At 38.4% G+C, this 24678-nt stretch overlaps 7 protein-coding genes across 8 annotated transcripts; 3 read left to right on the top strand and 4 right to left on the bottom strand.

Moving 5' to 3' along the window:
* Positions 1 to 1937: 1937 nt before the first annotated feature.
* On the bottom strand, positions 1938 to 5183 carry LOC106346327 (RNA polymerase sigma factor sigB). Its single transcript, XM_048782062.1, has 7 exons — positions 4929 to 5183; positions 4446 to 4612; positions 3777 to 4379; positions 2886 to 3116; positions 2657 to 2797; positions 2390 to 2590; positions 1938 to 2324 (listed from the first exon to the last, which is right to left on the bottom strand). Exons 1-7 carry the CDS (start codon positions 5005 to 5007, stop codon positions 2028 to 2030), a joined length of 1719 nt encoding a protein of 572 aa, XP_048638019.1. The 5' UTR covers positions 5008 to 5183; the 3' UTR covers positions 1938 to 2027.
* Positions 5184 to 5332: 149 nt separating this feature from the next.
* BNAA06G04920D lies at positions 5333 to 7065 on the bottom strand. The gene is made up of 5 exons (XM_013785621.3): positions 6603 to 7065; positions 6482 to 6532; positions 5969 to 6102; positions 5724 to 5824; positions 5333 to 5626 (listed from the first exon to the last, which is right to left on the bottom strand). The coding sequence occupies exons 1-5, from the start codon at positions 6918 to 6920 to the stop codon at positions 5475 to 5477; spliced, it is 756 nt and encodes a 251-aa protein (XP_013641075.2). The 5' UTR covers positions 6921 to 7065; the 3' UTR covers positions 5333 to 5474.
* A 17-nt stretch (positions 7066 to 7082) lies between these two features.
* LOC106346325 (magnesium-chelatase subunit ChlD, chloroplastic-like) lies at positions 7083 to 11166 on the bottom strand. The gene is made up of 15 exons (XM_013785620.3): positions 10802 to 11166; positions 10538 to 10716; positions 10379 to 10463; positions 9991 to 10307; positions 9780 to 9903; positions 9557 to 9649; positions 9147 to 9242; positions 8892 to 9041; positions 8601 to 8807; positions 8347 to 8502; positions 8081 to 8188; positions 7850 to 7984; positions 7604 to 7762; positions 7416 to 7536; positions 7083 to 7320 (listed from the first exon to the last, which is right to left on the bottom strand). The coding sequence occupies exons 1-15, from the start codon at positions 11054 to 11056 to the stop codon at positions 7235 to 7237; spliced, it is 2271 nt and encodes a 756-aa protein (XP_013641074.2). The 5' UTR covers positions 11057 to 11166; the 3' UTR covers positions 7083 to 7234.
* Positions 11167 to 12746: 1580 nt separating this feature from the next.
* Positions 12747 to 15394, top strand: LOC106346329 (palmitoyl-acyl carrier protein thioesterase, chloroplastic-like). 2 transcript variants are annotated; one of them, XM_013785623.3, is made up of 6 exons: positions 12747 to 13076; positions 13484 to 14010; positions 14097 to 14230; positions 14312 to 14425; positions 14495 to 14666; positions 14755 to 15394. In XM_013785623.3, exons 2-6 carry the CDS (start codon positions 13513 to 13515, stop codon positions 15073 to 15075), a joined length of 1239 nt encoding a protein of 412 aa, XP_013641077.2. In that variant the 5' UTR covers positions 12747 to 13076; positions 13484 to 13512; the 3' UTR covers positions 15076 to 15394.
* Positions 15395 to 16221: 827 nt separating this feature from the next.
* Positions 16222 to 19114, top strand: LOC106346330 (cysteine desulfurase 1, chloroplastic-like). Its single transcript, XM_048782063.1, has 10 exons — positions 16222 to 16487; positions 16859 to 16992; positions 17067 to 17226; positions 17434 to 17620; positions 17704 to 17849; positions 17940 to 18012; positions 18126 to 18189; positions 18269 to 18368; positions 18477 to 18635; positions 18832 to 19114. Exons 1-10 carry the CDS (start codon positions 16287 to 16289, stop codon positions 19000 to 19002), a joined length of 1395 nt encoding a protein of 464 aa, XP_048638020.1. The 5' UTR covers positions 16222 to 16286; the 3' UTR covers positions 19003 to 19114.
* A 35-nt stretch (positions 19115 to 19149) lies between these two features.
* Positions 19150 to 20432, bottom strand: LOC106346332 (succinate dehydrogenase subunit 6, mitochondrial-like). Its single transcript, XM_013785627.3, has 3 exons — positions 19935 to 20432; positions 19674 to 19776; positions 19150 to 19477 (listed from the first exon to the last, which is right to left on the bottom strand). Exons 1-3 carry the CDS (start codon positions 20100 to 20102, stop codon positions 19332 to 19334), a joined length of 417 nt encoding a protein of 138 aa, XP_013641081.2. The 5' UTR covers positions 20103 to 20432; the 3' UTR covers positions 19150 to 19331.
* LOC106346331 (protein STRICTOSIDINE SYNTHASE-LIKE 3) lies at positions 20352 to 22920 on the top strand. Its single transcript, XM_013785625.2, has 4 exons — positions 20352 to 20716; positions 21572 to 21847; positions 22021 to 22188; positions 22387 to 22920. Exons 1-4 carry the CDS (start codon positions 20382 to 20384, stop codon positions 22787 to 22789), a joined length of 1182 nt encoding a protein of 393 aa, XP_013641079.1. The 5' UTR covers positions 20352 to 20381; the 3' UTR covers positions 22790 to 22920.
* The last annotated feature ends 1758 nt before the right edge of the window (positions 22921 to 24678 follow it).

The following is a 24678-nucleotide window of genomic DNA, read 5'->3' as shown; positions in this document are numbered from 1 at the left end:
AGACAAAAATAACTCATCAATAATATGTGTATAGTTAGAAAGGATTACACATCTTGTTTCTTGTGATCTTGAATAATAGTTCTGGCAGATTTAGGTTCATTACTAACTGAATAACAATGAAAATGACAAATATACCACGTTCAAAATAACAATTTGATAATTGATAGTAAGATCAGTCACTCTACCATTAAGAACCTAAGCTATGTTACTACTTACTGGTGCATAGTCTATATGGATGGTTCATGGAGTAAATTACAGTATTCAATTCTGAAAGATGGAGGGAAGACTTATTTACGTCAATTTTTTCCATGCAGATTACGTTAAGATATGAAACATGAAGAAGTAACACACAGACTTAACTTCCCTTATATATTATAAGAGAGAATCCGATATGGTGGTTTCTGTCGCTATTCTTCTGGCCATCTATTTTCCAGTAGAGGTTTATTCTACATGTTTCTGTCGCTATTCTTCTGACCATCTATTTGTCAATAATATCATGCATAGCCATTCCAAAAATTAAGACTTTCCAATCATGCATGGCTATCTCTCGATCTCTTAGATGTGCTATGCCAGCTGGCAAAGGGAGGTCATACTGTTCTAGTTAGTTCGCTGCTCCATTATCCACTCACACGATGTCCTAAAACCCCGCCTCTTGGAATGGCACACATCAAAGTAGTTCGCCATGAGTGTCTGATGATGTATTCTCTTAACTTTCAATATTTTTTTTCGGCTAAGTATGTTCTTCCTATTGTTGCAGACTGTTAATCTCATGCAATGCGAAGTGCTATATGTTATTCTTCCACTCTACACTTTATGAAGTATAGCCTCGTGAAATATCAAAGGAAGGAAACCAACCATGCATGTTTCAGTAGGAGAAGCTTCTTTCGATGTGCTATTTCATCGAGTTCAGCTTGCTTACATACTACTCGTGACAGCACATCGAAGGAGAACAACCATGCTGGTTTCGGTTGGAGAAGCTTATTTCGATTTTTTGTTTCATCAAGTTCATCTCGCTTATATACAGCTCGTGAAAGCTCGAAGGAAGGAGAATAACCATACCGGTTACAAAAAGCTCAACAAATATTCTTCAACTTAGTCAACCAATTTTTCTCACGTTTTTAATCAATGAAAATATTAAAGTTGGAGTTTTAATCGCAAGATAACAGTCATATACCAAAACTATTTTTATGTAGGGACACATGAGATGCAAACTTGGAAACATATTTTGCTAATTAGGCAATTTTAAGCATAATAAAATTGAAATGATTGTGAGCATGACATGTGTCAATATAAGTGTGAACACATTTATTGACAATGTTTCTCTTTTAATATATAAGGGATGTATGAAAATATGAATGCAAAAGAATTATTAGATAATTTTAAGAAAGTTTATACAGCTTTTAAACTTTATAGTAAAACATAAAAACCTATTAAGTTTTTGACGCTAATGCCTCTTCTTAATTTTCCAAAACGTTTTTAATTAGTTTTATTTATATACATGAACAAGTTTTTTCAGGGTCAATGTTGCTACCATGTAATTTTCTTGTTTATTTATTTCCACTTTTGAAGTGCAAATAAGTTGTTTATTTTTTTATTTGTCTTTAGAAAGTGTGACATTTATATAGTATATAGTACATATGATTTCACCTGCTTTTGAAATAAAGAGTGCATCTGGTCTCCACAAAAATACTATTTTCTTTTTTTTTGGCAATTAGATAACACTCCATTTCAAATTAGATAATGATTTCAATTTCACTGTAACATTTATCACTTTAATTATTTATAATCATTTGTATTTTGTATACTTAATTGTTGAATTATGTTTAGATAGATAATTGATAATGTGATATTAAAAATAACTAGTGATGCTTTTGTTTAAAAACTAAATATAATTTGTATGTTTAATTTAAAAATGTCAAGTAATATAAACGAGTGTGTAAATGCTAAAAAAATTGTTATTGCTTGTGAAATGAATTTAACTCGGTTTCTATGCACAACACATGCTCTCAGCAAATGATAAAAATGATTTATGATTCTTTTGTTTGTGCAACTAAGTACTGCTGCAAATGGTTGTTTCTCTTCTTGTTCTTGAGCTTCCTGAAAGCAGAAGATTCTATCTGCCTCACCCTCTCCCGGCTCACACCCATCGTCTCACCGATCTCTTGCAACGTCTTCATCCTCCCATCCTCCATCCCAAATCTCCAACGTATCACCTGCTTCTCCCTCGTACCCAACGAGTCCAGAACTTTGTCCAAGTCCTCCCTCATGAACTGCTTCATCAGTATATCCTCTGAAGTTTCAGCTTCAGGATCTGATATCACTTCCTGCATTCACAACACTCATAATGTCATATTTACTCAAAACAAGAAGAAGACTATGATGTGTTTACCGAAGGTTTGAGGTTCAGATTGATTCCAATCTTCTGGTCTAGCGACCTTGGAGGCTTCGGAGAGAGCAGAACCGCCATGAGCCTCTTCATCGACAGCCCTGTCGCCTCTGCAACTTCTTCATTCTTTGGCTGCTTACCTGTTTCACTGTACAGTTGCTTTCTTGCCTCTTTCACCCTGTACGTTGCTTCCACCATGTGAAACTGCCAAATCATCCCATTAAAATTTGTATCATCAGAACATTTATTAAAATAACTGCGGCGACTTACAGGCAATCTTATCATCCTGGACTGATCAGAGAGAGACTTCCTCACAGCTTGCTTGATCCACCAATGTGCATAAGTTGAAAATTTAAATCCCTTTGTAGCATCAAACTTCTCTGCTCCCCTCACAAGCCCTCTGCATCCTTCCTGTGACCATAATGTTCACTTTCATCAGTACTGTTAACAGATGTAATTATATTACACAACAGATAAAAGGAGTGAAAAAAACTCGAACCTGGACAAGGTCTTGGAAGTCCATTCCAGCTCCTTGGTAGTTCTTTGCAATCGAAATGACGAGACGAATGTTGCTTTTAATCATTCTGTCCTTGCATTGCGTGCCGTGAGTTATACGTTTCCTTAAAGTTTTTTTATCGATTCCAGCAGCAGAAGCCCACTGTGCAAGGGTTGGCTGATGGCCACAACGCTCAGTAAGCTCTGCTTGGAGTCTTTCCAACTTCAGAAGGTCCTGAATGAAAGACCCAAAGTTTGTGATCAAGAAACCACAATACAGAAGACAAGAAGAGTTGCACACAAAAAGAAAACAAATGTTCAAAATTGAAATGGACCACTAGTTTTAGGCCTGCAGGTTCGGTTAGTGTTCGGTTTTCGGTTAATTTGGTTCAACGTAAATCTTACTGAATTAACCCAAAATAAAGTTCGTCTCATTTCGGTTTGGTATTCAGTTAGTTCGTTTTTGTAAATCCCACCATTTTTTTTGGGTTAAATTTCGATTTAATTTTGTTAAAATTTTGAATAAAATCGGTTAAATTCAGTTAGTTCGTTTTTTTGGTATGGTTTGGGTATATTATTTTTTTAAGAAGAAAACTGAAGTAACCGTTGCCAAACTGAACCGAAAACCGAACTTTAAAAAAATTTACCGACTCGAATCGAGCCGAAGTTTAAACCGAACTAACCAAAATTTCGGTTAGGTTCGCCGGGTTCAGTTTGGTTCGACATCCCAGGCCTAACTAATTTCATCACTCTCAAACATTTTTAAAAGACTTTCCAAACATCCCTTTCACCTAGAATCTAGAAACCTAAGAAGGATGAGTTTATATATATCTGACTATTAGGAGCTATAGAGAGGGAAGTGGTTAGTTTAGAATTTAGAATATCAGTGACAAACCTGTATTCCTTCAGACAGCTGCTGTTCTTCTCTGGCAGTGAGAAGCTTGGAACTGCTAGTGGTCATTCTTAGATAACGCAAAGGATCATTATTGTCAATCTCCTGTGAAGCAACACGTTTCTTTCTAGAGCTCGAAACAGTCTTCACAGCCGACTGCATACCTGATGCAGTTTTCTCTAGCCCTTTAGCCCTCCTAGCTTTCCTTTCGGTTTGGCGCGTAGATCTCACAGCTGAACTCACTGCAACAATCTCCTCCTCCTCCTCCAGAGGCTCAGCTTCTTGTTTCTCTGCAGACTCTTTGTTACATTCAGGAGGTGCAGGTGCAGTGACTCTATCGCTCACAACTCCAGTGTCTGAAACCGCTAGATGTCCCAATATACCAGCACGTTCCTTCTCGGTAAACTGGTCCCACTTTGAGCGTTTGTCGGGTGCTGATGATGTAACTGATGGTTTCGTGTTGTGAGTGTTACTAAATAACGTGGCATCTTTGGCAACTTTGAGTGCGGCTCTGGCAAGGGCGAGTGCTTCAGCTGCTGCTGCCGCAACTACTGCTTCATCGCTTGTGAGAAGTGTTTCAGAGGCTAAAGCTTCTAAGTACTTTGCCTATAAATTACAATAATATTACTAGACGTGAGTGAGAGAGATGTTAATATAAGAATGTTTAGCTACCTCAGTGGAAGGACCAACGGTTCCTGTATAAGTCCATGGCCTGTCTGAATCGGTATCGAAAGAGGGTAGTCTAAGCTTGGACACATCCAGCGTAGAAGTTAGTAAGGGCGGTGAAGTGGATACTGCACATTGCGGTTGGAAGTAGACTGAACTTTTACTGTGTTTTGCTGCATGATTCCAACCATTTGAGAAATCAGACAATTATCTCACACTGATTTAAGATGACAAAAATATATATATATTTTTGTAATCTTTGGTTGTGAACCACAGAAGTTGAGATTCTATCACCCTATCAACTAAAAAACTAGAATTGGATACTATTTCAAACATAAGGGAAGCTCTTAGCCTAATACACTCAGAACTAAAGAGACTAAAAAACCCTGCAGTTTCCAACAACAGGAGGAAGATGCTGGAGATATTCAAAAATTCAACATTGGAATGTAAATGAGAGAGAGAGAGAAAGAAGAAGAAGAGAATACTTACAGACAGGGTAAGAGGTTCTGAAGTGAACAGAGAAAGAATCAGGCTGACACTTGAACTGAGGAAGAAGACAAGAAGACATGCTCTCGGCTAAATTCGAAAGCTAAGTCTTCTGACCATTGACAGGATGAAGTGAAAGCCGTTGTAGAGAGAGAGAGAGAGAATGGTGTGAGAAAAACTGGTGATAGGCGGATGAAGACGATAAACGGATAAAGCTTGCCAATGGTTTGTTTCACACTGTTCATTTAACAGTTAGATGGGCCTTATTTGGCCCATATAAACATCAATGTGGGCCCAATCACATCTTATTATGATTTCTTGTACAATTATAAACCGAAATTTACGGGGTGGTGCTGAATCAACGAGTTTATAATAGGACTAAAAAAAAAAGAAATAATTACCAAAAAAAAAAAAAGACAGCAAGTTTCTTTATACTTCGTCTTCGATCTCTTTGTTGTATTGTGTCTTACGATGTGTTATTTCTTTAAAATTCTCATAACTTGCAACAAAAAGGAAACAAAGGAACTAAAGTGATAGCTTCTAAACGTGTTAGGAAGCATCTTCCTCCTTGTCACCTCCGGTGATAATGTTCATTAGTGTCTTGGATGCTCTGCCTATTGCGTGAGAAGTCTTCTTCGCTGCACCAGCCACGACAGGTTGCAGTGATATTTCTGGTAAACTTGCTCTCTCGTCAATCATTGCTGAACAAACAGTTTCAACGGTCGTCATAAGATCACAACTAACTTAATGTTGCCACCAATAATAGATAAAAAAAGATAAGAGAGAGAGAAGGGTTACAGAGAGTTTGGTGGTGTGCAAGTGTCCCAATCTGTCGGATTCCAGCTTCAGCTGCTTGAACCGCTTTAGCTGATTTGTTTACCCCTTCATTAACTTCATGGCTGAAACCATTTTCACACCACAATCATGAATCATTGACCAGATGAAAAGGGGTAATAACTCTGGAAAGAATCATTCTTAAGCAACTGTTGAAACATTTAGCTTTGGGATGATAAGAAAAGAAAAGAGCGTTTTAGTGAGATTACCTTAACTCACTTAATTCAAGAGTAAGATCGCTTATTTCCATGCCGGAGAGCCTTATGGCTGCTAAGGTACTAGGCAGTTCTTGGCGGGCCGTGTCGGCTAACTTAGCAAAGGAAGACGCAGCTCTTCCCATGGCCTGAGTAGGAGGATATGGTAATAAAAAAAACAATTGCTTTTGAAACAGATCATATAGGTGAACAAAAGAAGACTGAATCAAGGGTATGAGTTGAATGTATTATTATCTGTTACTGCACTCTTCTGCTCTAGCTATGGCTACTTGTATATAAAATGAGTGATGAAGCAATAATATTGTACAAAAGGAAGCCAGAGGATTAAGACAAATAAGCTTCTAAGTTGTAATATTTAGCTAGCAGCAAGTGTGGATGCTGGGATATTACAACTACTCTCTAGTAGCTATGGCTACTTGAAACAGTTCTTATATAAAACGAGTGATGAAGCAATCAAGTATTGTAAAAAAAAAGGAAGCTTCAAAGTTGTAATGGAGAGAGAGTTACCAGAAGTGTGGGAACTGCTGTAAGCACAAAACTTGTAAAAGCAACTGAAGTCTGCAACACATCAAAACATCAACTTTAAAACAAAACAAAGAAAATAAAAGACAAAAGTCATAGTCTTTACGGTGCAAGCGATGAAGGCCAAGAGAAGAAACGCCTGATCGCTTCTACTCATCGTCTTGGCTAATGGATTGATTAAACGCGGAGGAGGAGAAACAGAGCTTCCAAGTTTCATCTTGAAATCGTTGACGGATTGATCTTCCAAGACACTGATCGACACACCCTCAGAAGAACTCGAGCTCTTCTCTGAGTTTGGATTCAGAGACATAGTGACAAAACCGCCACCGCATCTCTTTGCTGGAGCCTTGAAGATAACTCGAGTTCGAGGAAGAGAAAGAAACGGAGTAGGGGGAGCTGTCGAAATCAAGCGAAGAGATTTCATAGCTGATGGATCAATTTGGTTTCCTACTGTTCTTCTGAACCAACCTCCTCGAACTCCCCGCTTCCTTTTACTCCGGTCTAATCCGGTTTAGAATGGATTTGAGATGTCCGGTTTAACATTGGTTGTTGTTAAGGAAGATCTCCGGTTTAGAATTGGATGTTGTATATCAAATAACATTTCATTCTCTCTTTAATCTCTTCCATGTTTGATGAAAGAATGTGTTGGTTGGTTGGTTGGGTCAAAAAGGAAATTAGAATGTACAAAATGTAAACCGGAATCATAAACCAAAGTATTGCAGACAAGTAGTGAGAGGTCTAAGAGTTCTTCAGAGCTGATAACGCATCTTTAGTGGTGGCCGAGATGACAGCATCCGAAGCATTTGGCAAGTAGTAATATTTTCCTGCCACAAAAAAAAACATTCCAACGGTGAGATTTTTTTCTGTTCTAAGATAAGAAACGTATACAATCTCTGTTGAATCAGTTCCAGATACCAACCTTGAGCAACTCTTGCGATCTCCTTGGCGAAACCAGTTGAGACAAACTTGTTCTCTGTATCTATCACTAGTAGAGACATCCCCGCCTTGTATATCTTCCCAGCAACTTCTAGTATCTCATCCTACAAAGACCACAAATAGTTAATCACTAGCTTCTTTGATATATAATAAGAAGCTTTTTTTTTTTACCTTCAACTCTTGGGACGAGGGTCTAGGAGCATCTGGGGCAATACCCTCTGGATCAGTTGATCTTTTCAGTGTAATGTTGGCTCTACCATCGGTTATTGCAACTATCATTATACGCCCCACATCACCACTCTTCTCTGCGTTCAGTCCTACTCTTACCGCCTAGTAAAAAATTTATGTATATCAACTTATTATGCAGACATACACATACACATAATGATGAAAAGACCAATAATATATATGGCATACCGTTGTTAGACCATGGGCAAGAGGAGAACCACCACCACAAGGAAGTCTCTCGAGACGATTTCTTGCCATTGCAATTGATCTAGATGGGGGTAAGAGCACTTCTGCAGCATCTCCTCTGAATGGAATAATCGCAACCTGTACCATATCACTGGAGTATGAGTCTCATCCCAAAGGCCCAACAGATCAACAATCAACAATCACGTTTGCTGTTCAATAGAGTAACCTGTTTACCTGATCCCTGCTAGTATAGCTCTCTGCCAGCAATTTAAGCGCAGCACCTTTGGCGTTTTGCATACGATTCAACGCCATGCTCCCACTTGCGTCAACCACGAAAATAACCTGGCATACAACAATGGTAAGATTCACATATTTTTCATTTTTTGTTCATCATGCCAAACATCTGTGTTTAAAAATCTAAGTGAGAATAATTTTGATTCAAGGAAACTGTGTCAAATTTATATAATCGTTCAGAAGAATGAATGGAGAAGATTCAATACCAGGGCTCCAGCTTTCCTTGCCATTCGTTTGGCCCTCATATCTGTTTTCTCGACAAAGACTTTCCTAGTCCCTGAAATATCTTTCTCTCTGCGCAATTTCTGGTATGGTGCAGCCGCTCTAAGGGTTGCATCCACTGCTAATCTTTTTACTGGTCCCTGTCAAAGTAAAATTTGTTAAAAGGACTATGCATGTTTTGGAGCCTTAGTGGCAATAAATTCAACTAGCCAGATTAAGATGGACCTAGAGAGCAAACCTTTGGAAGCATTGGCTTGATATAGCGTCCTCTATCTTCTGAGAATATGACATTCTTTGCTCTTCCAGCTTTACCCTTACGTCTCTGAGCTTGTTGAGCAAAGAAGAGGAGTTTCTCATCCACCAGACCGCCTTCAGCGTCAAATATAAACTCATCAGGTATTTGATCCTGCTGCTGCTCGTTTTCGTTTTCTTCATTGCTTTCATCCTACATTGGTGAAGGATTTATACTTTAGAGAACCTAGTTCGCGTGTCTAAGAAGAGACAAATAATGTATGCCTAATCCACTGACCTCTTCTTCTTGTTCTTCTTGATCTTCTTCATTTTGTTCTTCTCCAGCATCATTACTTTGTGGAGGTGGTGGAGGAGGCGGTGGTTGGTTCTCTTGATCAGGTGGTGGATTCTCAACTACGTCTGAACGGGGAAGAATGACCAGTTCGACCTATTAAAAACGGACCACAACTGCCAATCAATATCGGGAGAATTATATAAATACCAATCCAAATCATTAAAACTTCTGAAAAGATGTTAAATAAGAGTACTTAACGGCCTTTCTGAGGTCGTCAATGGTAACTTTTTCTCGCCCTTCAAGTGCAGCTAAGCACTTCGCCACACGGGCAGCATATAGCTCGGCTCGGTGTCCCTGCATCATAAATTAGTTATTGCAGCCATTTTTCCAGATTTTTCTTAAAGAAAATCAACTCTTATGATCCTATCTATATTTAGGATACAATGATTATCTTTCTGGCTGCGGTGAGCCATTTCTTGCATTCCATCCCTTATATTATTTATCCCTGATTCAGGACTAATAGACTTACACTAGTTGAAGTCTATGATCGTGACATTATCTTACAGGCATCTTGTCCTCTCTTGTAAATTATATTCGTTCTTGCAGGAATACGTTACTATACAGTACTTATTCCATACACATAAAGTAATAAAGAATTTGCATAACACCTGACAACCACCTCGCATAGCTTCCAAAACCAGATACTTCAATTGATCTTTAGTTATCTTGACATCTTTCAAGTATTCTCTAGCCAATATAATCTGTACACAGAGAAAATGCACTGAGTTATGCCTGAGAAAAGTTTGATAAGAAGCATAGCATCCAATCCACTTTTTGCTGAAGAGGGAGCATATTAGCAGCCCTTTTATCTCTTAATTGATTTAAATGTACCTGCGTCTTTGCTGTTTCTGTCTCTTCATCCACCATTCTAAAAACCTCATTACTGCGTTCCTGAAACTGTGTAGCAATGCCAACTGCTGCAACACGATCTTCAAAACTCATGGGAAGGTCTGCACTGCAAATGTTCAACATCATCATGTAAAAGGAGAAAGAACTCGGAACCTCCCTAAAGAAACAGATCATATGTTTACTCCAGCGATACCTTAAGTTGATGGCAACACGGTCTAGCAAGTGCTCTCGAACAGCGCCTTCTTCAGGGTTATAAGTAGCAATCAACAGCGGCTTACAAGGATGCCTAAAGCTGATTCCTTCTCTCTCAACAATATTTACACCATCCGTCAAAACATTGAGAAGCAGATTACTAATCCCCTCGTCTAACAGATTGATCTCATCAACATACAGCACTCCCCTATGTGCTTCAGCCAAAAGACCAGGCTGGAAAACAGTCGTCCCTCTTTTCACAGACTCCTCAACATCAACAGACCCAATGAGTCTATCCTCTGTAACTCCTAGAGGAATCTGTGTAATACAAATGACAAAAGTAATAAAGAGAACTGTTTTGAGAAAATCTGTTAAAACTAAAATGCTACCTGAATGAAAGGAGATTTAACAATCTCAGTCTTAACGGTGTTATCAGCATTGTACTCAACTTTCTCAGCTAGTTCGTCTTCCCACCTACATAGACAAGACATAAGGTCATGAACTGAAGAGGGAGAAGATAAAAAAGGTTGGAGATTTGAGATTCTTACTCATCAGGGCAGGCAGGGTCAGCGTTTGAGATAGAGCCAACAACAACTTCAATAGGAGGGAGGATGGCATGAAGCCCACGAGCCATGATTGTTTTAGCAGTCCCTCTACGACCTGAAATAGCAATCCCTCCGATCTCACGATCAACCGCTCCAAGTAAAAGAGCAGTCTTTATTCCTTCCTATAAACCAAAACAACAAAGAGAATCAACTAAAGCCTTCACCTTTACATTCTACACAACTGCAGCAATTCGAGAATTCTCTGACCTGGCCAACGACGGCGGCCAAAGGGAAGAACTTTCGGCCGTAGTCGGAGCTATCGATGTCTGAGCTCGACGCAGCTGCTCCGTTTGGGGATTCGACGATGGCATTCGCGGAGGCGCGGACGGTGAAACGGTGCGAGGGGACTCTGTTCCGTTTGGTGGGGAGGGAGAGGAACGGAGGCTTGGGTATGATGAAGTCGGGGCGGAAGAGACGGTATGTTGAGGCTGGAGATGATGCAGCGACGGGGGTCATCGCCATTTGTTGAAGATAGGAGGAGGAGGAAGAAGACGAGTGTGTTGGACCTTATCGGCTTTTATTTGGGTTCTATCCTTTATCTCCTCCTCGCTTCCTGATTGGAGCACTACTCAATTATAAGATTTTTTAATAAATTTTAAGTACTTTATTAACATTTTATATTAAAAAAATTGTTTGGGAATTGATAATTTGTTACTGCTTCTACATTATTTGAAAATAAGGTTTAAGCTTCAAAGTTGTTTACATATATTAAGAATAAATTAATATTTACTTTTATCTATTAGTATTTTCTAGTTTTGTTTTTTAATTAGTTTAAGGTTTTGTAAGCTTCCCAATAACTTTCAACCAGTTATATATTTACGTTTGAATTTATGTTTTAATTTTAAAGTAAACTGCATTAGTTAAAGTTAAAACATCAATTTTTGTATACAGAATTAAAGAATATGAATTAAGTGGTGAATAATCAAAGAGAGCTCTGTAGTTTATTAAAGTTTTGAGTAACTTTGAAAATCACTAAAATTACACAACGAATGGCAAAAACAAGGAGTAACAAAATAAGCATAAAAATACAAATGCATCACTCAGTGAATGCAGCTTCAGTTAGTTGGATCTACAAAACGAATGGAAATGGTGAACATAGGCCACAATAAATTAAAACTACAGCTAGCTAAGATATTGATAGACAAGGTGATAGTAGACTCTTTTTTTTTTGGTAAAACGGTAGACTTATAACTCATACGCATACATCATAAATTTCCAACATAAATCGTTAAATTACCAACATTTTCATATACATAATCAGAAGCAAACTATCTGCACACTGACAAAGTTTGTTCACAAATGTATAGTCAATATCACATTCTCCAAAATGCAACGCATCACTCTAAACGCTCAGCTCTATCCAAAGAGTCGCATGCTTACACATTCGCAACCCTGGAGGATACTCCAAGAGACTACGATCCCAAAGGACAACCTATACAATTGTGGAGAGTGACAAAGAAGGGAGAGCATATGAATGGATAATACTAGCACTGCATAGCTTAACTTGTATCGTTTTTTTCTCCTTAGGTTAGTACTTAGTAGGTATGTTTTACAAAAATTAATTTCTATGAATTTTAAATATAATATAAAATAATATGTTTTAGGTGAAACAAATTTATAAGTCCAACGGTGGACTTCACGTTCTACAGAAAAAAAAACGTATAGTTAAACGAACCAACCAAATAAACTGTTAGAAATGCATAATGTTAGGTTTTGTATAAATGTTATGTTTCAATTTGAGCTTTGATAAAATACACACGAGTAAAGAAAGAGATAAGATGCACATGTACCTTGTTTGTTGTGCACTCAGCCCACTCAGCTATTATTACCAAAACGTCGGTGCTAAAGTTGACAATTCTCTGCTAAATACAATCTGATATACGTCTCTTTCTCCACAACAATATGTTGATTGGTTAGTGTAATTAGCAATCCTCACATATAGGGAGGAAATCAAATATTCAAATCCAAATGAAATTTCCACGGAAGCAAGTAATCAAGTCTTGCGTGCTTACAAAACGAGTGACCAATAATATAAAAAAGAATTGAATTAGATTAGCCTAGTTAGGTTAACAATCTTTTAACAAGAAAAGGGTAAAACGGGAAATACAAGAAAATTTAAATAATATGGTTTTGAAACTACGAGAAGGAAGGAGAAAGGAAGAAGAAGAAGAAGAAGAAGAAGGGGAATGCAATTTATATAAGAAAAGGCCTCTCGTCCACATCTCTCTCTCTCTCACACCCCACCCTACAGAGACTCTCTCTCCCCCTTTTATCTCTCTCTCTCTACGCCAAATTTTTAAATATTTTTTCCTACAAAAAAGAAGTATTGAGAATCGCAAACAAAAGTAAAAAAAATATTAAACAAAAGGAGGAGAGGAGAGGAGAGGAGATCGTGAGGGAGGCACAACCGAAGAAGTAGGGACTTTGGAGAAAATTAGCGTTACCATTTTTGAGATTTTCATCCTCCATTCTACACCTGAAGGTGGTACCATCTCTCTCTCTCTCTCTCTCTTCTTCTTCTTCTTCTTCGTGTGTTCTTCCTTAATCTCTTCATCGCTTGGTTCGGACTCCTTTCAAATTCAATATTTTATCGAAAATAATAATATTCCAATTATCTTTTTTTGAAAAAAAGTTTTGATTTTTATCGGTTTACCTTTGTAGTTTGATATTCCAGATCTGGATTTTTCTCTCTCTGCTTGTTACACAAAAAAAAAAAGTTTTGATTTTTATTTTTATTTTTTGTTATTGTTGTTGTGTTTTTGATTATAGACTTGTAGCATTTTTGTTGTTGATTAATTGATTAGCTAATTGTTACAAAGATGTAGACTTTGTAATAATACGTCACTCACTTTGTTATGTTTTGTTGTGTTTTTTTTTTTTGTTTTATAGTGTCTTTGAAACGCTCATCTCCTCAAGCCATGGTGGCCACCTCAGCTACATCCTCATTCTTCCCTCTCCCATCTTCCCCCCTCGACCCCACCGCAAAAACCAACAAAGTCACCACCTCCACCAACTTCTCCGGCCTCTCCCCCACTCCAAACTCCGGCAGGATGAAGGTTAAACCAAACGCTCAAGCCCCACCCAAGATCAACGGCAAGAGAGTCGGTCTCCCTGGCTCGGTGAAGCCTGATAACGAGACGTCCTCACAGCATCCCGCAGCACCGAGGACGTTCATCAACCAGCTGCCTGACTGGAGCATGCTTCTTGCTGCAATAACAACCGTCTTCTTGGCGGCTGAGAAGCAGTGGATGATGCTCGACTGGAAACCGAGGCGTTCTGACGTGATTATGGATCCGTTTGGGTTAGGGAGGATCGTTCAGGATGGGCTTGTGTTCCGTCAGAATTTCTCTATTCGGTCTTATGAGATAGGTGCTGATCGCTCTGCGTCTATAGAAACGGTTATGAATCATTTACAGGTACTGATTATGATTATGATTATGATTGTAGTTTCTTCTTTGTTACTGGACAAAGTTAATATGTATTGCTGTTATGGTTATGATAGGAAACGGCACTCAACCATGTTAAGACTGCTGGACTGCTTGGAGATGGGTTTGGTTCTACTCCTGAGATGGTTAAGAAGAACTTGATTTGGGTTGTTACTCGTATGCAGGTTGTCGTTGATAAATATCCTACTTGGTAAAGCTACTCTCAGTCTTATCACTTAACTTCCTTTGTGAGCATAACTCATTTGTTTATTCAAATATATCTGTCTCATAGGGGAGATGTTGTTGAAGTAGATACATGGGTGAGCCAGTCTGGAAAGAACGGTATGCGTCGTGATTGGCTTGTTCGGGATGGCAATACTGGAGAAATTTTAACAAGAGCATCAAGGTTAGATTTTTATTTATTGGTTTAGATATCTGAAAACTGAGTTATTAATGCAAAATATTATTTTTGCAGTGTGTGGGTGATGATGAATAAACTGACAAGAAGATTATCGAAGATTCCTGAAGAGGTTCGAGGGGAGATAGAGCCTTACTTTGTTAATTCAGACCCAGTCCTTGCTGAGGACAGCAGAAAGTTAACTAAACTTGATGACAAGACTGCTGACTATGTTCGTTCTGGTCTCACTGTAAGTATAAATACTTTCTCTATGTTTCATCAAAGCCTGTAAACTTCTGAGATTCTTACAGTTTTTTTGGTAATTTAAACTTTTGCAGCCGCGTTGGAGTGACTTGGATGTTAACCAGCACGTTAACAATGTGAAGTACATCGGGTGGATACTGGAGAGTGCTCCAGTGGGGATGATGGAGAGTCAGAAGCTGAAAAGCATGACTCTGGAGTATCGCAGGGAGTGCGGGAGGGACAGTGTGCTTCAGTCCCTCACCGCGGTTTCGGGCTGCGATGTTGGTAGTCTTGGGACAGCTGGTGAAGTGGAATGTCAGCATCTGCTACGTCTCCAGGATGGAGCCGAAGTGGTGAGAGGAAGAACAGAGTGGAGTTCCAAAACATCAACAACAACTTGGGACATCACACCGTGAAAAGAATATAGCAAACATGGGTTCTTTGGTTCGTTTGTAAAACTATACTACCTTGCTTGCAACCACCACTACTCAAAAACAGTTTGGGCCACCTTTGTATATTTTCTTTGGTTCTTATTTTTTTTCTTCTTGGAGGTCCCTTTTTATTATATTTATTTTTTCTTTTGGGTGCCAGACAAAGGCAAATAACTTTCTTATCCTAATATTATTTAAATGTATTTTATTTTGGGGGTTTTGTAGCTGTTTCCACCTAAACAAAAGACGTGCATCATGTACTTTTGTGACCTGTAAGGAATGTAATGCCTTGTATCTGTCAAAATTATTGTTTTGAGCGGCTATTAAATAGACACGAACAACTAAAACGGTTTATGGTTTGTAGGGGCATTAGTAAAGCCATAAAGCAAATCATTATTACACGGGACCAAAAAAATAAAGCAATTAATCCAGAAAGTTAAGTCTAGGGGAGGAGTGTTCGAGAGGGAAAGAGGTGAGTAATGCTAATAGCCTATCAAAGTTAATCACATCATATGATATGAAACCTGGACGTAAACTTATGTTACTCAACTTGTCTCCAAGCTCAAGCTCAATATAGGCTCAGAATGGTAACTGCGGTTTGAGCGGCGCGGAACAAGCGGTTTAACTGCAATGCGATTTTAACAGTTATAAAAACGTATAGATATATGATATATGTAGAGATAACATTCAAAGCCATAATATTTACAGTTCCACTCTGTCCTTGACTTTTTAGATTCAAGTCATGACTCCTGAGGAAACATTACCATGCTTTAAGGCATTGTCAGTGAGATGCTTGTCATTTATTCTCATGCTTACCGTCCACTAACATCACCAATAAGAGTATTATTAAATCCAATTTCAGTTAGCTACCTTGTACTTTCTTCAACTACGAGTTGATTAAAAAAATGATTTACCAGGATAATTAGTGTTTTATCTTTAGAAACACATATTCTATGTATAAAATTAGTAAATGTTGGTATAATAATTATCAGCTAGGATATCTGCAAAAGACAATGCTTATTACACATACTATCATCATCACCACTCTCAATTGGTCATAGCAAACAAGGCCGTAAGGGCCCAAGTAAGCCCAATGAGGCCCAATATCAGCAAAGCAGGCGTGTTCGCTTTTAAAACTGTGGAAAATCAAACGGTGGCACATCCCACTCATCCTCCGTCGTCTTGCTCCAACCACCATGGAAGGTGTGGCTATGAAACTCCCCTCTTTCAAATCCCTAGCTCCCACCGCCATATCCGTCGCCTCTACCTTCTCCATACGACGGAGCTTATCCTTCGCTCGCCGCTCCTCTTCGCTTTCCGCCGCCACCATCACCGCCGATTCAGAGCCCGTCTCTCTCGGCCATCGCGCTCGTAAAGACTTCCGAATTCTTCACCAGGTAATCATCAACTCCATAACATCACTGTGTGGATTGGGATTATTGCTACTTTATTGGAGTATCAAAGTATTAATCTGTTTTTCGGTTTAGCTGGTTCAATCATATTGTAATTGATTCCGGTTTAATACTGATGATTCCGGTTTACTCTATCTATAAAGAGGATCCGTTGTAACTAACTTTGTAACAAGAAATGAATGAAGATTACTTTCTTCTTCGATGATCTCAAAACAGTAATATGGTATCAGAGCGTTGATCTCACCATCAACGATTCGATTCTCGGATTCTCTTAGCTCACTTTCTTCTATCGGATCGGATATCTTTCCGGCGGATTCTTCATCTCCAGTAATATACTTCTAATTGAGTTTTTTCAGGAAGTGAATGGCTCAAAGCTTGTGTACTTGGACAGTGCTGCGACTTCTCAGAAGCCTGCTGCTGTATTGGAAGCTTTGCAGAACTACTACGAGTTTTATAATTCAAACGTTCATAGAGGAATCCACTACTTAAGGTAGTTCTCTTGGTTTTCAATGTTAACGAGAGTATCAGAGGATTTTGATGAAAGGTTGTTTGAATTGATTGTAGTGCCAAGGCTACAGATGAATTTGAGTTGGCTAGGAAGAAGGTAGCTCGTTTCATCAATGCTTCTGATAGTAGAGAGATTGTTTTCACTAGGAACGCTACTGAAGCCATCAATCTTGTTGCTTATTCTTGGGGTCTTTCTAACCTCAAACCAGGAGACGAGGTGTGTGCCCCCTTGGTTTCTCAATAGTATCTAATGTTTAATCACATGCTGAGGTTAATCCCAATTACTGGGAGCCATATAGTTAACTAGTTACTGTTCTACGGTTGTTAAAATTGGAATATTGTTTCCCGATGCCAAAAGCTAGAGTCTTGTTACTGCATTGTTTACTGCATAGAAAATGAGATATGAATGGTGTTAGCTTTTCAGGTTATACTTACAGTGGCCGAACATCATAGTTGCATTGTTCCTTGGCAAATTGTATCACAAAAGACTGGAGCGGTTCTGAAGTTTGTGACTTTGAATGAAGATGAAGTCCCGGACATAGACATGTTGAGAGAAATGATTTCTGAAAAGACAAAACTCGTGGCTGTTCATCATGTATCAAATGTTCTTGGTAGATACCTTTTTCATGTTCCCATTCGTGAAAGGAAACAGGATTAGGTGAAATTTTAACCTGTGTTTTTTCTTTCTGTTTAGCATCTTCTCTTCCTATTGAAGAGATAGTGGTCTGGGCGCACGAAGTTGGAGCGAAAGTTCTTGTGGATGCTTGTCAAAGTGTTCCCCACATGGTTGTTGATGTCCAGAAGCTAAATGCTGATTTCTTAGTTGCGTCTTCTCACAAGGTTGGAGTTGTTTACTTTTTATTTTTTTCCCTGAGATACATAATAAGCCTTGTGGCAAGCTTATAGTTCAAAATGATAATCATGCTTCAGATGTGTGGACCTACAGGCATTGGTTTCTTATATGGTAAGAGTGATCTTCTACTTGCCATGCCTCCATTCTTAGGTAAGCATTCTATCGTATATAGTTCAGTGGAAACAATCATTTTATCTGTTTAATCAATGATGTGACTGGAGTAAATCGAATTTATTTTTCGTTTTGTTTATATTCTGTTTAAGGTGGAGGAGAAATGATTTCAGATGTATTTCTTGATCATTCGACTTATGCGGAACCTCCATCCAGGTTTGGTTTCTACTTATGTTAGTTACTTATTTGTATATTTGCTGCAGTTTGGGAATAAGTATATTCGATATTGTACCAGATTTGAAGCTGGAACACCTGCAATTGGTGAAGCAATTGCCCTTGGAGCAGCCTGTGATTACTTGTCAGATATTGGCATGCCGAAAATCCATGAATATGAGGTTCGATACAACTTGACATCAATGACCGTAGTGGACTAGCTAGCTATAAGATGTTTTTGATTTTCATAATTACTTTCTCTAATATTTATAATTTCTTTTGTCGTCCAGGTCGAGCTTGCTAAGTACCTGTACGAGACACTGGCTTCAGTGCCTGATGTCCGGATATACGGCCCAAGGCCTTCTGAAAGTGTTCAAAGGGCAGCTCTTTGTTCCTTCAATGTGGAGGGACTGCACCCAACTGATTTGGCAACCTTTCTTGACCAACAGGTATGTTATATCTGGATGCTATCTGTGCCATCACATGCTTATTTTCTCTTATCTTAAATGAATATTTATTCTCTGGATAAGAATTAGTACACCTCGAGAAGGATAAGGGCACATTAACTTCTCGTTTCCTACTTTGTTCTCTCATTAAAATATCTATTTTAGGATGAAAACTAAAGGAAACTATTGTATGTTGCAGCATGGAGTTGCGATAAGGTCAGGACACCACTGCGCGCAGCCACTCCACCGGTATCTTGGAGTGAATGCAAGTGCACGCGCCAGCCTCTACTTTTACAACACAAAGGAAGACGTTGACTCCTTCATCGTTGCACTTGCAGACACTGTTAGCTTCTTCAATTCTTTCAAATAGAGTGGAGTACACCACCTTCCTGCTGGATCTCTCAGCTTGTTGTATGCTATATATAAGCTTCAGACGGCTATCTATTTATTAATCTTCAAGTCCCAAGAGTTTGAAACCATTACATTATGGGGTTTCTTTCAAATTCAGTTCCGCAAATTTTCAAAGCACTCTGGGGCATGTTGTATTATTGAGACAAAGGCAAACAAACATGTTCCAAGATTGAGAACGGTAATAAAAAGGTTGAAAAGATAAAGTCTGGAAATGGATTTAAACTATTTATTGCATTTCAAGCTGTTTGCAAGATAGCATGCATCTTTGTTATTTGGGATTCATGACCTTCATTGAGTCTTGCGCTCCCACCATTCCATGAACTTAACTTGAGCAGCCATTGTGTCCAACTTATAGAGCTGCAAGGTGTGGTTCGCAACTTCTTGCCCAAAGGTCCAACCAAAAACACCTCCTCCTAAGAAGGACAATGCAGCACCTGTCGCACCAGTAGCAGTATTAGAGAAAGTGTCGGAATTGGGATTTACCAATATTCCATACAAGTACAATTCATAATTTGGCAACATATAAGCCGCTGCATAGCACTTTCAAAGCTCTATCACTATATAACATAAAGTATTTAGCTGACTTGTTGAATATCATCATTTGAATGGAGTCATAGAGAGAAAATGTACCATGCGGACTCCTAGAGTATTTCCAGGCAAAAGCGGCAGTAGATAGAGCTCCAAGTGCAGCTCCAGCAACACCAAAAGTCGCAGCTTCCCTAGCTGTTTTCAGCTGAAATTCGATGTTACACAATGTTAGCCTATATATATAAACAAAAAAAACAGATACACGAATGGGAGAAGCAATGAATCAAGGAGATGTATGACAATAGATAATGAATCAAACAACAAATCATCAATCAGAGAGAGAGAGAGATAAGGGGGGAATACGGTGGGTCCATGAACGGGATCGGAAGCTATAAACTCCTCGACGTCGGAGGAAGACCAAGAAGGAAGAGGCGCATCGCGTTTGGTGAACCTCGTGTAATTCTCCAGGAACGACAACCTCTCCTCCCAGAACCCCTTGAATCCATCCGCAAACGACCTCGAATCTCCCATCTTCGATTCTTCTTCCCACTTTTCTTTTCCCTTTCCTCAGATCCAAATTTCGATATCGGAGACGAGCATCACTCCTCTACGCCGCTCACATTATCAATTCAGTACACCTACTAATAACTTCCCGCCACGTGTCACTAACACTCTCTCATTAATTGAATTGAAATGTAACAGTTTTTTTTCAACTACTCCCTCTCTAATCGCTACACAACTTCCCAACCAAATTTTTCTCTATCTTCTCATCTCATCTACAAAGTCGTCATCACAAACTCCAAAACCATCATGGCGACCACGGTCTTCTCCAAGCTCTCGAAGATCTTCCTCCTCTTCGCCGTCTACTGCGCTCTCGACCCCTTCAAACACAGCTCAATCTCCAAGTACCCGGACTTCCAGACTCACAAGATCGACATGCCGCCGTTAGCGTCTCTCCCCAAGGAGAGAGACCACGAGAATCTGCTCCAGAACTCCGAGATCAGATTCGTAAACGAGGTTCAGGGTCCCGAGAGCATTGCTTTCGATCCGCTTGGTCGTGGTCCCTACACCGGCGTCGCCGACGGTCGTATCCTCTTTTGGGATGGCACTCGCTGGACTGATTTTGCTTACACGTCGAACAATCGGTGAGTCTGTTAGTTCAATTGGGATCGAGTTTTTGTGATAAAGGTATTTACTAGTAGGCCTGGGCATTTTGAGGATTGGTTTGGGTAAGGTAGAGTGTTAGAGGATCAATATAGGAACCGGTAAATTTTCGGTTTAGATCGGTTTAGGTCATTTTATGTTCGGATCGGTTCATATAGTATCCAAAAAAAACTTCAGTTGCATTTTGTTCCGGTTTGGTTAGTTTGGATAATTCAAGTAAAATATCATGTATTTCGATGATGATTTATATATAGACTTTGAATTATTCGGATTATTTTAGATATTTTGATAAAAAGAAGTAGATATTTTTGATAAAAAGAAGTAGATACTTTTGGATAATTTCCGGTAGTTCGAATACTTTTTGGTGTTTTCAAATATTTATCAAACATATTCGCTCTGTAGCTGATCTTTTACAAAACCAGCTCGGGTTGGCTCTGGCTGGATACTTTTAAGATATTTTTTAAATCATATATATATATATATATATTTGATTATGTTATATGTATATATAGCTAATATTTTTATGTATTCTGGTATCAGTTTGGTTCTTGGTTCTGGTTCTGGTTCATTTCAGTTATTTTGGATAGAGAAATAAAAGAACCGTTCGAGAGATTTGAGGGTTTGGTCTGGTTCTGGGGTCTGATTATTTTGGTTCGGTTCTGGTTCTGGTTCATTTCAGTTATTTTGGATAGAGAAATATAAGAACCGTTTGAGAGATTTGAGGGTTTGGTCCGGTTCTGGGGTCTGATTATTTTGGTTCGGTTCTGGTTTTTTTTGCCCAGGCCTTAATTACTACTAACGTGTGTTTGAAATGCTGTGATGTTATGTATGTTTAGGTCAGAACTGTGTGATACAAAGTCTTCACTGTTGGCTTACTTGAAGAATGAACATATCTGTGGACGGCCTTTGGGTCTTCGGTTCCACAAGCGAACTGGAGATTTGTACATTGCGGATGCTTATTTTGGGATAATGAAAGTCGGTCCTGAAGGAGGTTTGGCTACTTCACTTACAACCGAGGCGGACGGAGTGCCTTTGAGATTTACTAATGATCTTGACGTTGATGAGGAAGGAAATGTCTACTTTACGGACAGCAGCTCTGTTTTCCAACGAAGGTATGTAAAGGTTCTATGACTCTGAACTTGTGTTTCCTGTGTCTTATTGAATGAAACTTAACCTTCAGTGAAGCTTGTGAACTGTGTTAACCAACTGTGCCCCTTAGTGTTGTGGTGAGTGTAATGAATGAGACTGACCTGATTATTGTTTGTTTAAAACCCATTTTTTTCAGGAACTTCATGCACTTGATTGTTTCCGGGGAAGACACCGGGAGAGTGTTGAAATACAATCCAGAAACAAAGGAGACTACTACTCTCTTGAGAAATCTCCAGTTCCCTAATGGCTTATCACTTGGCAGAGATGGTTCCTTTTTCATATTCTGTGAAGGATCAATTGGAAGGTGAGTCCAGTTTATTCCCTCAGCGTCTCCATATTAGCCAACAAGTATCATCTCATTCTCAGGCTTCCACATCATTGTGTGTTATACATACTTGGGAAGAATTGTGATGAAGTATCATGTTGTATCCACCCTTGTCCAATGATCCGGCAAAAACATACACTAAGTCTCATGTTTTCTTCTTCTTTTTTTGTCATTCAGACTAAGGAAATACTGGTTGAAAGGGGAAAAAGCAGGAACATCAGAAGTGGTAGCTCTATTACATGGGTTCCCGGACAACATCCGAACAAACAAAGACGGAGATTTCTGGGTGGCGGTCCACTGCCACCGCAACATATTCACGCACGTTATGGCGCATCACCCAAACGTAAGGAAGTTCTTTCTGAAGCTGCCAATAACAGTGAAGTTCCAGTACTTGCTTCAGGTAGGTGGTTGGCCCCATGCTGTAGCCGTGAAGTACAGTGAAGACGGGAAAGTGCTGAAAGTGTTGGAGGACAAGCAAGGGAAAGTGGTGAAGGCAGTTAGTGAAATAGAGGAGAAAGATGGGAAGCTTTGGATGGGAAGTGTATTGATGTCTTTCATTGCAGTATATGACTTGCCTTAGTTTTATAAATAAAAACTTGGATTGATTTTGCAGATTAATTATAGTTGCCACGGGATTGCAACATCTCTTTATCGAACTCTGTTTTTGATGCAAACAATAAATAATTATATTATATAGTCTTTTGATGTAAAGTTCTTGTTTCAGGTCAAACACGATCACATAACTTCACAATTCATAAGTTTGCTTCCTTATTTATGTCTGATAGGTTAGCTATTAGTGTACTTTGCAATAAATGCATGTTTCACAATTGTACAAGTCTATTTATAAACGAAGAAGACTTGACTTCATGATTAACACATTTTTGGAAAGCTTAATATAACATATTATGTGTGTTTAAACAAGTTTTTTCTTGCAGAAATTGTTCTTGTTTGTATCTGGAAACGTAGCCTTATTATTTAAGTGCATGCTCTGAGAAACAATGGGGGTGATCGGTAGTTACCATGTTTGCCCAAATCAATTAAGAAACTAACAACATTTATTTTGTTATATTACAACTTTTTGGTAACCCATATACATTTCTAAAATGGATACAGACTGTATATATTTCCGACTCTCTTTATATAAATAAGGAAAATGGTAGAAGAAAACAAAAGGAACATCTACCTAATAAAAGAAGAAGAGTTCTGGGGTTTGACTAATGGTGAAAGTCTCCTTAGTCCCGCAGTTTCACTAAAAGTTTATTAATGCTTATACACCAAAATGTCTAAGGTTCAAACCCGAGAAAATTCAAATTATGTGGATTATGAAGAAAAAAAGTTACAAGAAATTTTCAACATGGTGCATGGTATACTATCGGACATGGATCTCATATGGCGGCTCGGAATAGCACAGTCAGATGTGTATTCACACAAGATGTTAGAATTATCGGCAGTAGAATCGTCTATATAATATTTCTCATTGTTGTAATAACATAATTAACTAGAGGTTAAAAATAAAAAGAGTAAAGTGCATATGCTCTTCTATGTAAGTTGCCTAGAACAATTCACAAATCTTACTTAAAAAAAAAAAACTATTTGCGTGTGTTTCTAAAAATTAGCCACTTTCTAATTATGTTCCTATATGACACTTTATGATTATAAAAAAAAAACCTTAATGTACATTCTTTTAAAAAAAACATAATAATGAAGGAAGAAAAAGTGCAGTGAAAAAAGAAAGATTAAAGGTGTGTGGACAAGACCCGTCAGAGGCACAAAGAGCCAAAGACATCCAAAGACCCCCAACTAACATGATTTGACGTTTCAGATTCTGTTTTTCTTTTGGATCCTCTTCATTAAACGTTCTCTTCTTCTCTTTCTTCACTCCCTTGTTCATTTTATGTATATCCTCTTTTTTTTTTTTTTTTTGAACAAGATTTTATGTATATCCTCTATTATACGCAAGTTTTAACTATTGTCTTTCTTTCTTTAAATGTGTGTGCATGGACGAGAGACGATGGAAGAGGTACGCAAGTGTCTCCAATACTGTTGCAGAGACTTGAAAATGTGACCCCACATCTCTGATCTTAGTCGAGAAAATTATCAGTGGTGGTGACGAACTGTGACAAAAATTTAAATATTATTTTAAATTTCAAAGATTTTTTTTAAATATGATTAAATAAAAATCTTATTACACCAAACAAGAAAAGAAAAGACCAACTATGTTCTCTTCATATTTAGGGCCTCATTGGTTCAACGCAACAGTTGTAGTTACGGTTGCGGGAGTTTGCGGATGCGGGTGGTTACGGTTTTTAGCGATTTTAAGAGATTTGTAAAACTGGTACTACGATTAGAAATTGATGCATTTGCGGAATACTTATGACTGGTTAACTAACAAATGTAGCAGCGGTTAAATAATAAATTAATAATATTTATATTTTATATAATTATAAATATATCAAAAATTATAATATT

Source organism: Brassica napus, chromosome A6 (assembly GCF_020379485.1).
Source record: "Brassica napus cultivar Da-Ae chromosome A6, Da-Ae, whole genome shotgun sequence".
Classification (NCBI taxonomy): domain Eukaryota; kingdom Viridiplantae; phylum Streptophyta; class Magnoliopsida; order Brassicales; family Brassicaceae; genus Brassica; species Brassica napus.
Note: the sequence above shows the minus strand (reverse complement) of the source record. Positions and strands in the feature narration are given on the sequence as shown.

Excerpts from the sequence above, each read along its gene's own strand:
- LOC106346329 (XM_013785623.3), top strand. The coding sequence starts at position 13,513 with ATGGTGGCCACCTCAGCTACATCCTCATTCTTCCCTCTCCCATCTTCC. Across the intron at positions 14,011-14,096 it reads CGGTTATGAATCATTTACAG|GAAACGGCACTCAACCATGT; the intron begins GTACTGATTATG and ends TGGTTATGATAG. Across the intron at positions 14,667-14,754 it reads ATGTTCGTTCTGGTCTCACT|CCGCGTTGGAGTGACTTGGA; the intron begins GTAAGTATAAAT and ends AAACTTTTGCAG.
- LOC106346330 (XM_048782063.1), top strand. The coding sequence starts at position 16,287 with ATGGAAGGTGTGGCTATGAAACTCCCCTCTTTCAAATCCCTAGCTCCC. Across the intron at positions 17,621-17,703 it reads TCATGTATCAAATGTTCTTG|CATCTTCTCTTCCTATTGAA; the intron begins GTAGATACCTTT and ends CTTTCTGTTTAG. Across the intron at positions 18,013-18,125 it reads TGCCATGCCTCCATTCTTAG|GTGGAGGAGAAATGATTTCA; the intron begins GTAAGCATTCTA and ends ATTCTGTTTAAG.
- LOC106346331 (XM_013785625.2), top strand. The coding sequence starts at position 20,382 with ATGGCGACCACGGTCTTCTCCAAGCTCTCGAAGATCTTCCTCCTCTTC. Across the intron at positions 20,717-21,571 it reads GCTTACACGTCGAACAATCG|GTCAGAACTGTGTGATACAA; the intron begins GTGAGTCTGTTA and ends ATGTATGTTTAG. Across the intron at positions 22,189-22,386 it reads TGTGAAGGATCAATTGGAAG|ACTAAGGAAATACTGGTTGA; the intron begins GTGAGTCCAGTT and ends TTTGTCATTCAG.
- BNAA06G04920D (XM_013785621.3), bottom strand. The coding sequence starts at position 6,920 with ATGAAATCTCTTCGCTTGATTTCGACAGCTCCCCCTACTCCGTTTCTT. Across the intron at positions 6,103-6,481 it reads CAGCAGTTCCCACACTTCTG|GCCATGGGAAGAGCTGCGTC; the intron begins GTAACTCTCTCT and ends CCTCCTACTCAG. Across the intron at positions 5,627-5,723 it reads TGCACACCACCAAACTCTCT|CAATGATTGACGAGAGAGCA; the intron begins GTAACCCTTCTC and ends CTGTTTGTTCAG.
- LOC106346325 (XM_013785620.3), bottom strand. The coding sequence starts at position 11,056 with ATGGCGATGACCCCCGTCGCTGCATCATCTCCAGCCTCAACATACCGT. Across the intron at positions 8,503-8,600 it reads TCAAGCCAATGCTTCCAAAG|GGACCAGTAAAAAGATTAGC; the intron begins GTTTGCTCTCTA and ends TTACTTTGACAG. Across the intron at positions 7,321-7,415 it reads GATCGCAAGAGTTGCTCAAG|GAAAATATTACTACTTGCCA; the intron begins GTTGGTATCTGG and ends TTTTTGTGGCAG.
- LOC106346327 (XM_048782062.1), bottom strand. The coding sequence starts at position 5,007 with ATGTCTTCTTGTCTTCTTCCTCAGTTCAAGTGTCAGCCTGATTCTTTC. Across the intron at positions 4,613-4,928 it reads CAGAACCTCTTACCCTGTCT|CAAAACACAGTAAAAGTTCA; the intron begins GTAAGTATTCTC and ends GGAATCATGCAG. Across the intron at positions 2,325-2,389 it reads ATCTGAACCTCAAACCTTCG|GAAGTGATATCAGATCCTGA; the intron begins GTAAACACATCA and ends TTGTGAATGCAG.
- LOC106346332 (XM_013785627.3), bottom strand. The coding sequence starts at position 20,102 with ATGGGAGATTCGAGGTCGTTTGCGGATGGATTCAAGGGGTTCTGGGAG. Across the intron at positions 19,777-19,934 it reads ATCCCGTTCATGGACCCACC|CTGAAAACAGCTAGGGAAGC; the intron begins GTATTCCCCCCT and ends ATCGAATTTCAG. Across the intron at positions 19,478-19,673 it reads ATACTCTAGGAGTCCGCATG|GTGCTGCATTGTCCTTCTTA; the intron begins GTACATTTTCTC and ends CTGGTGCGACAG.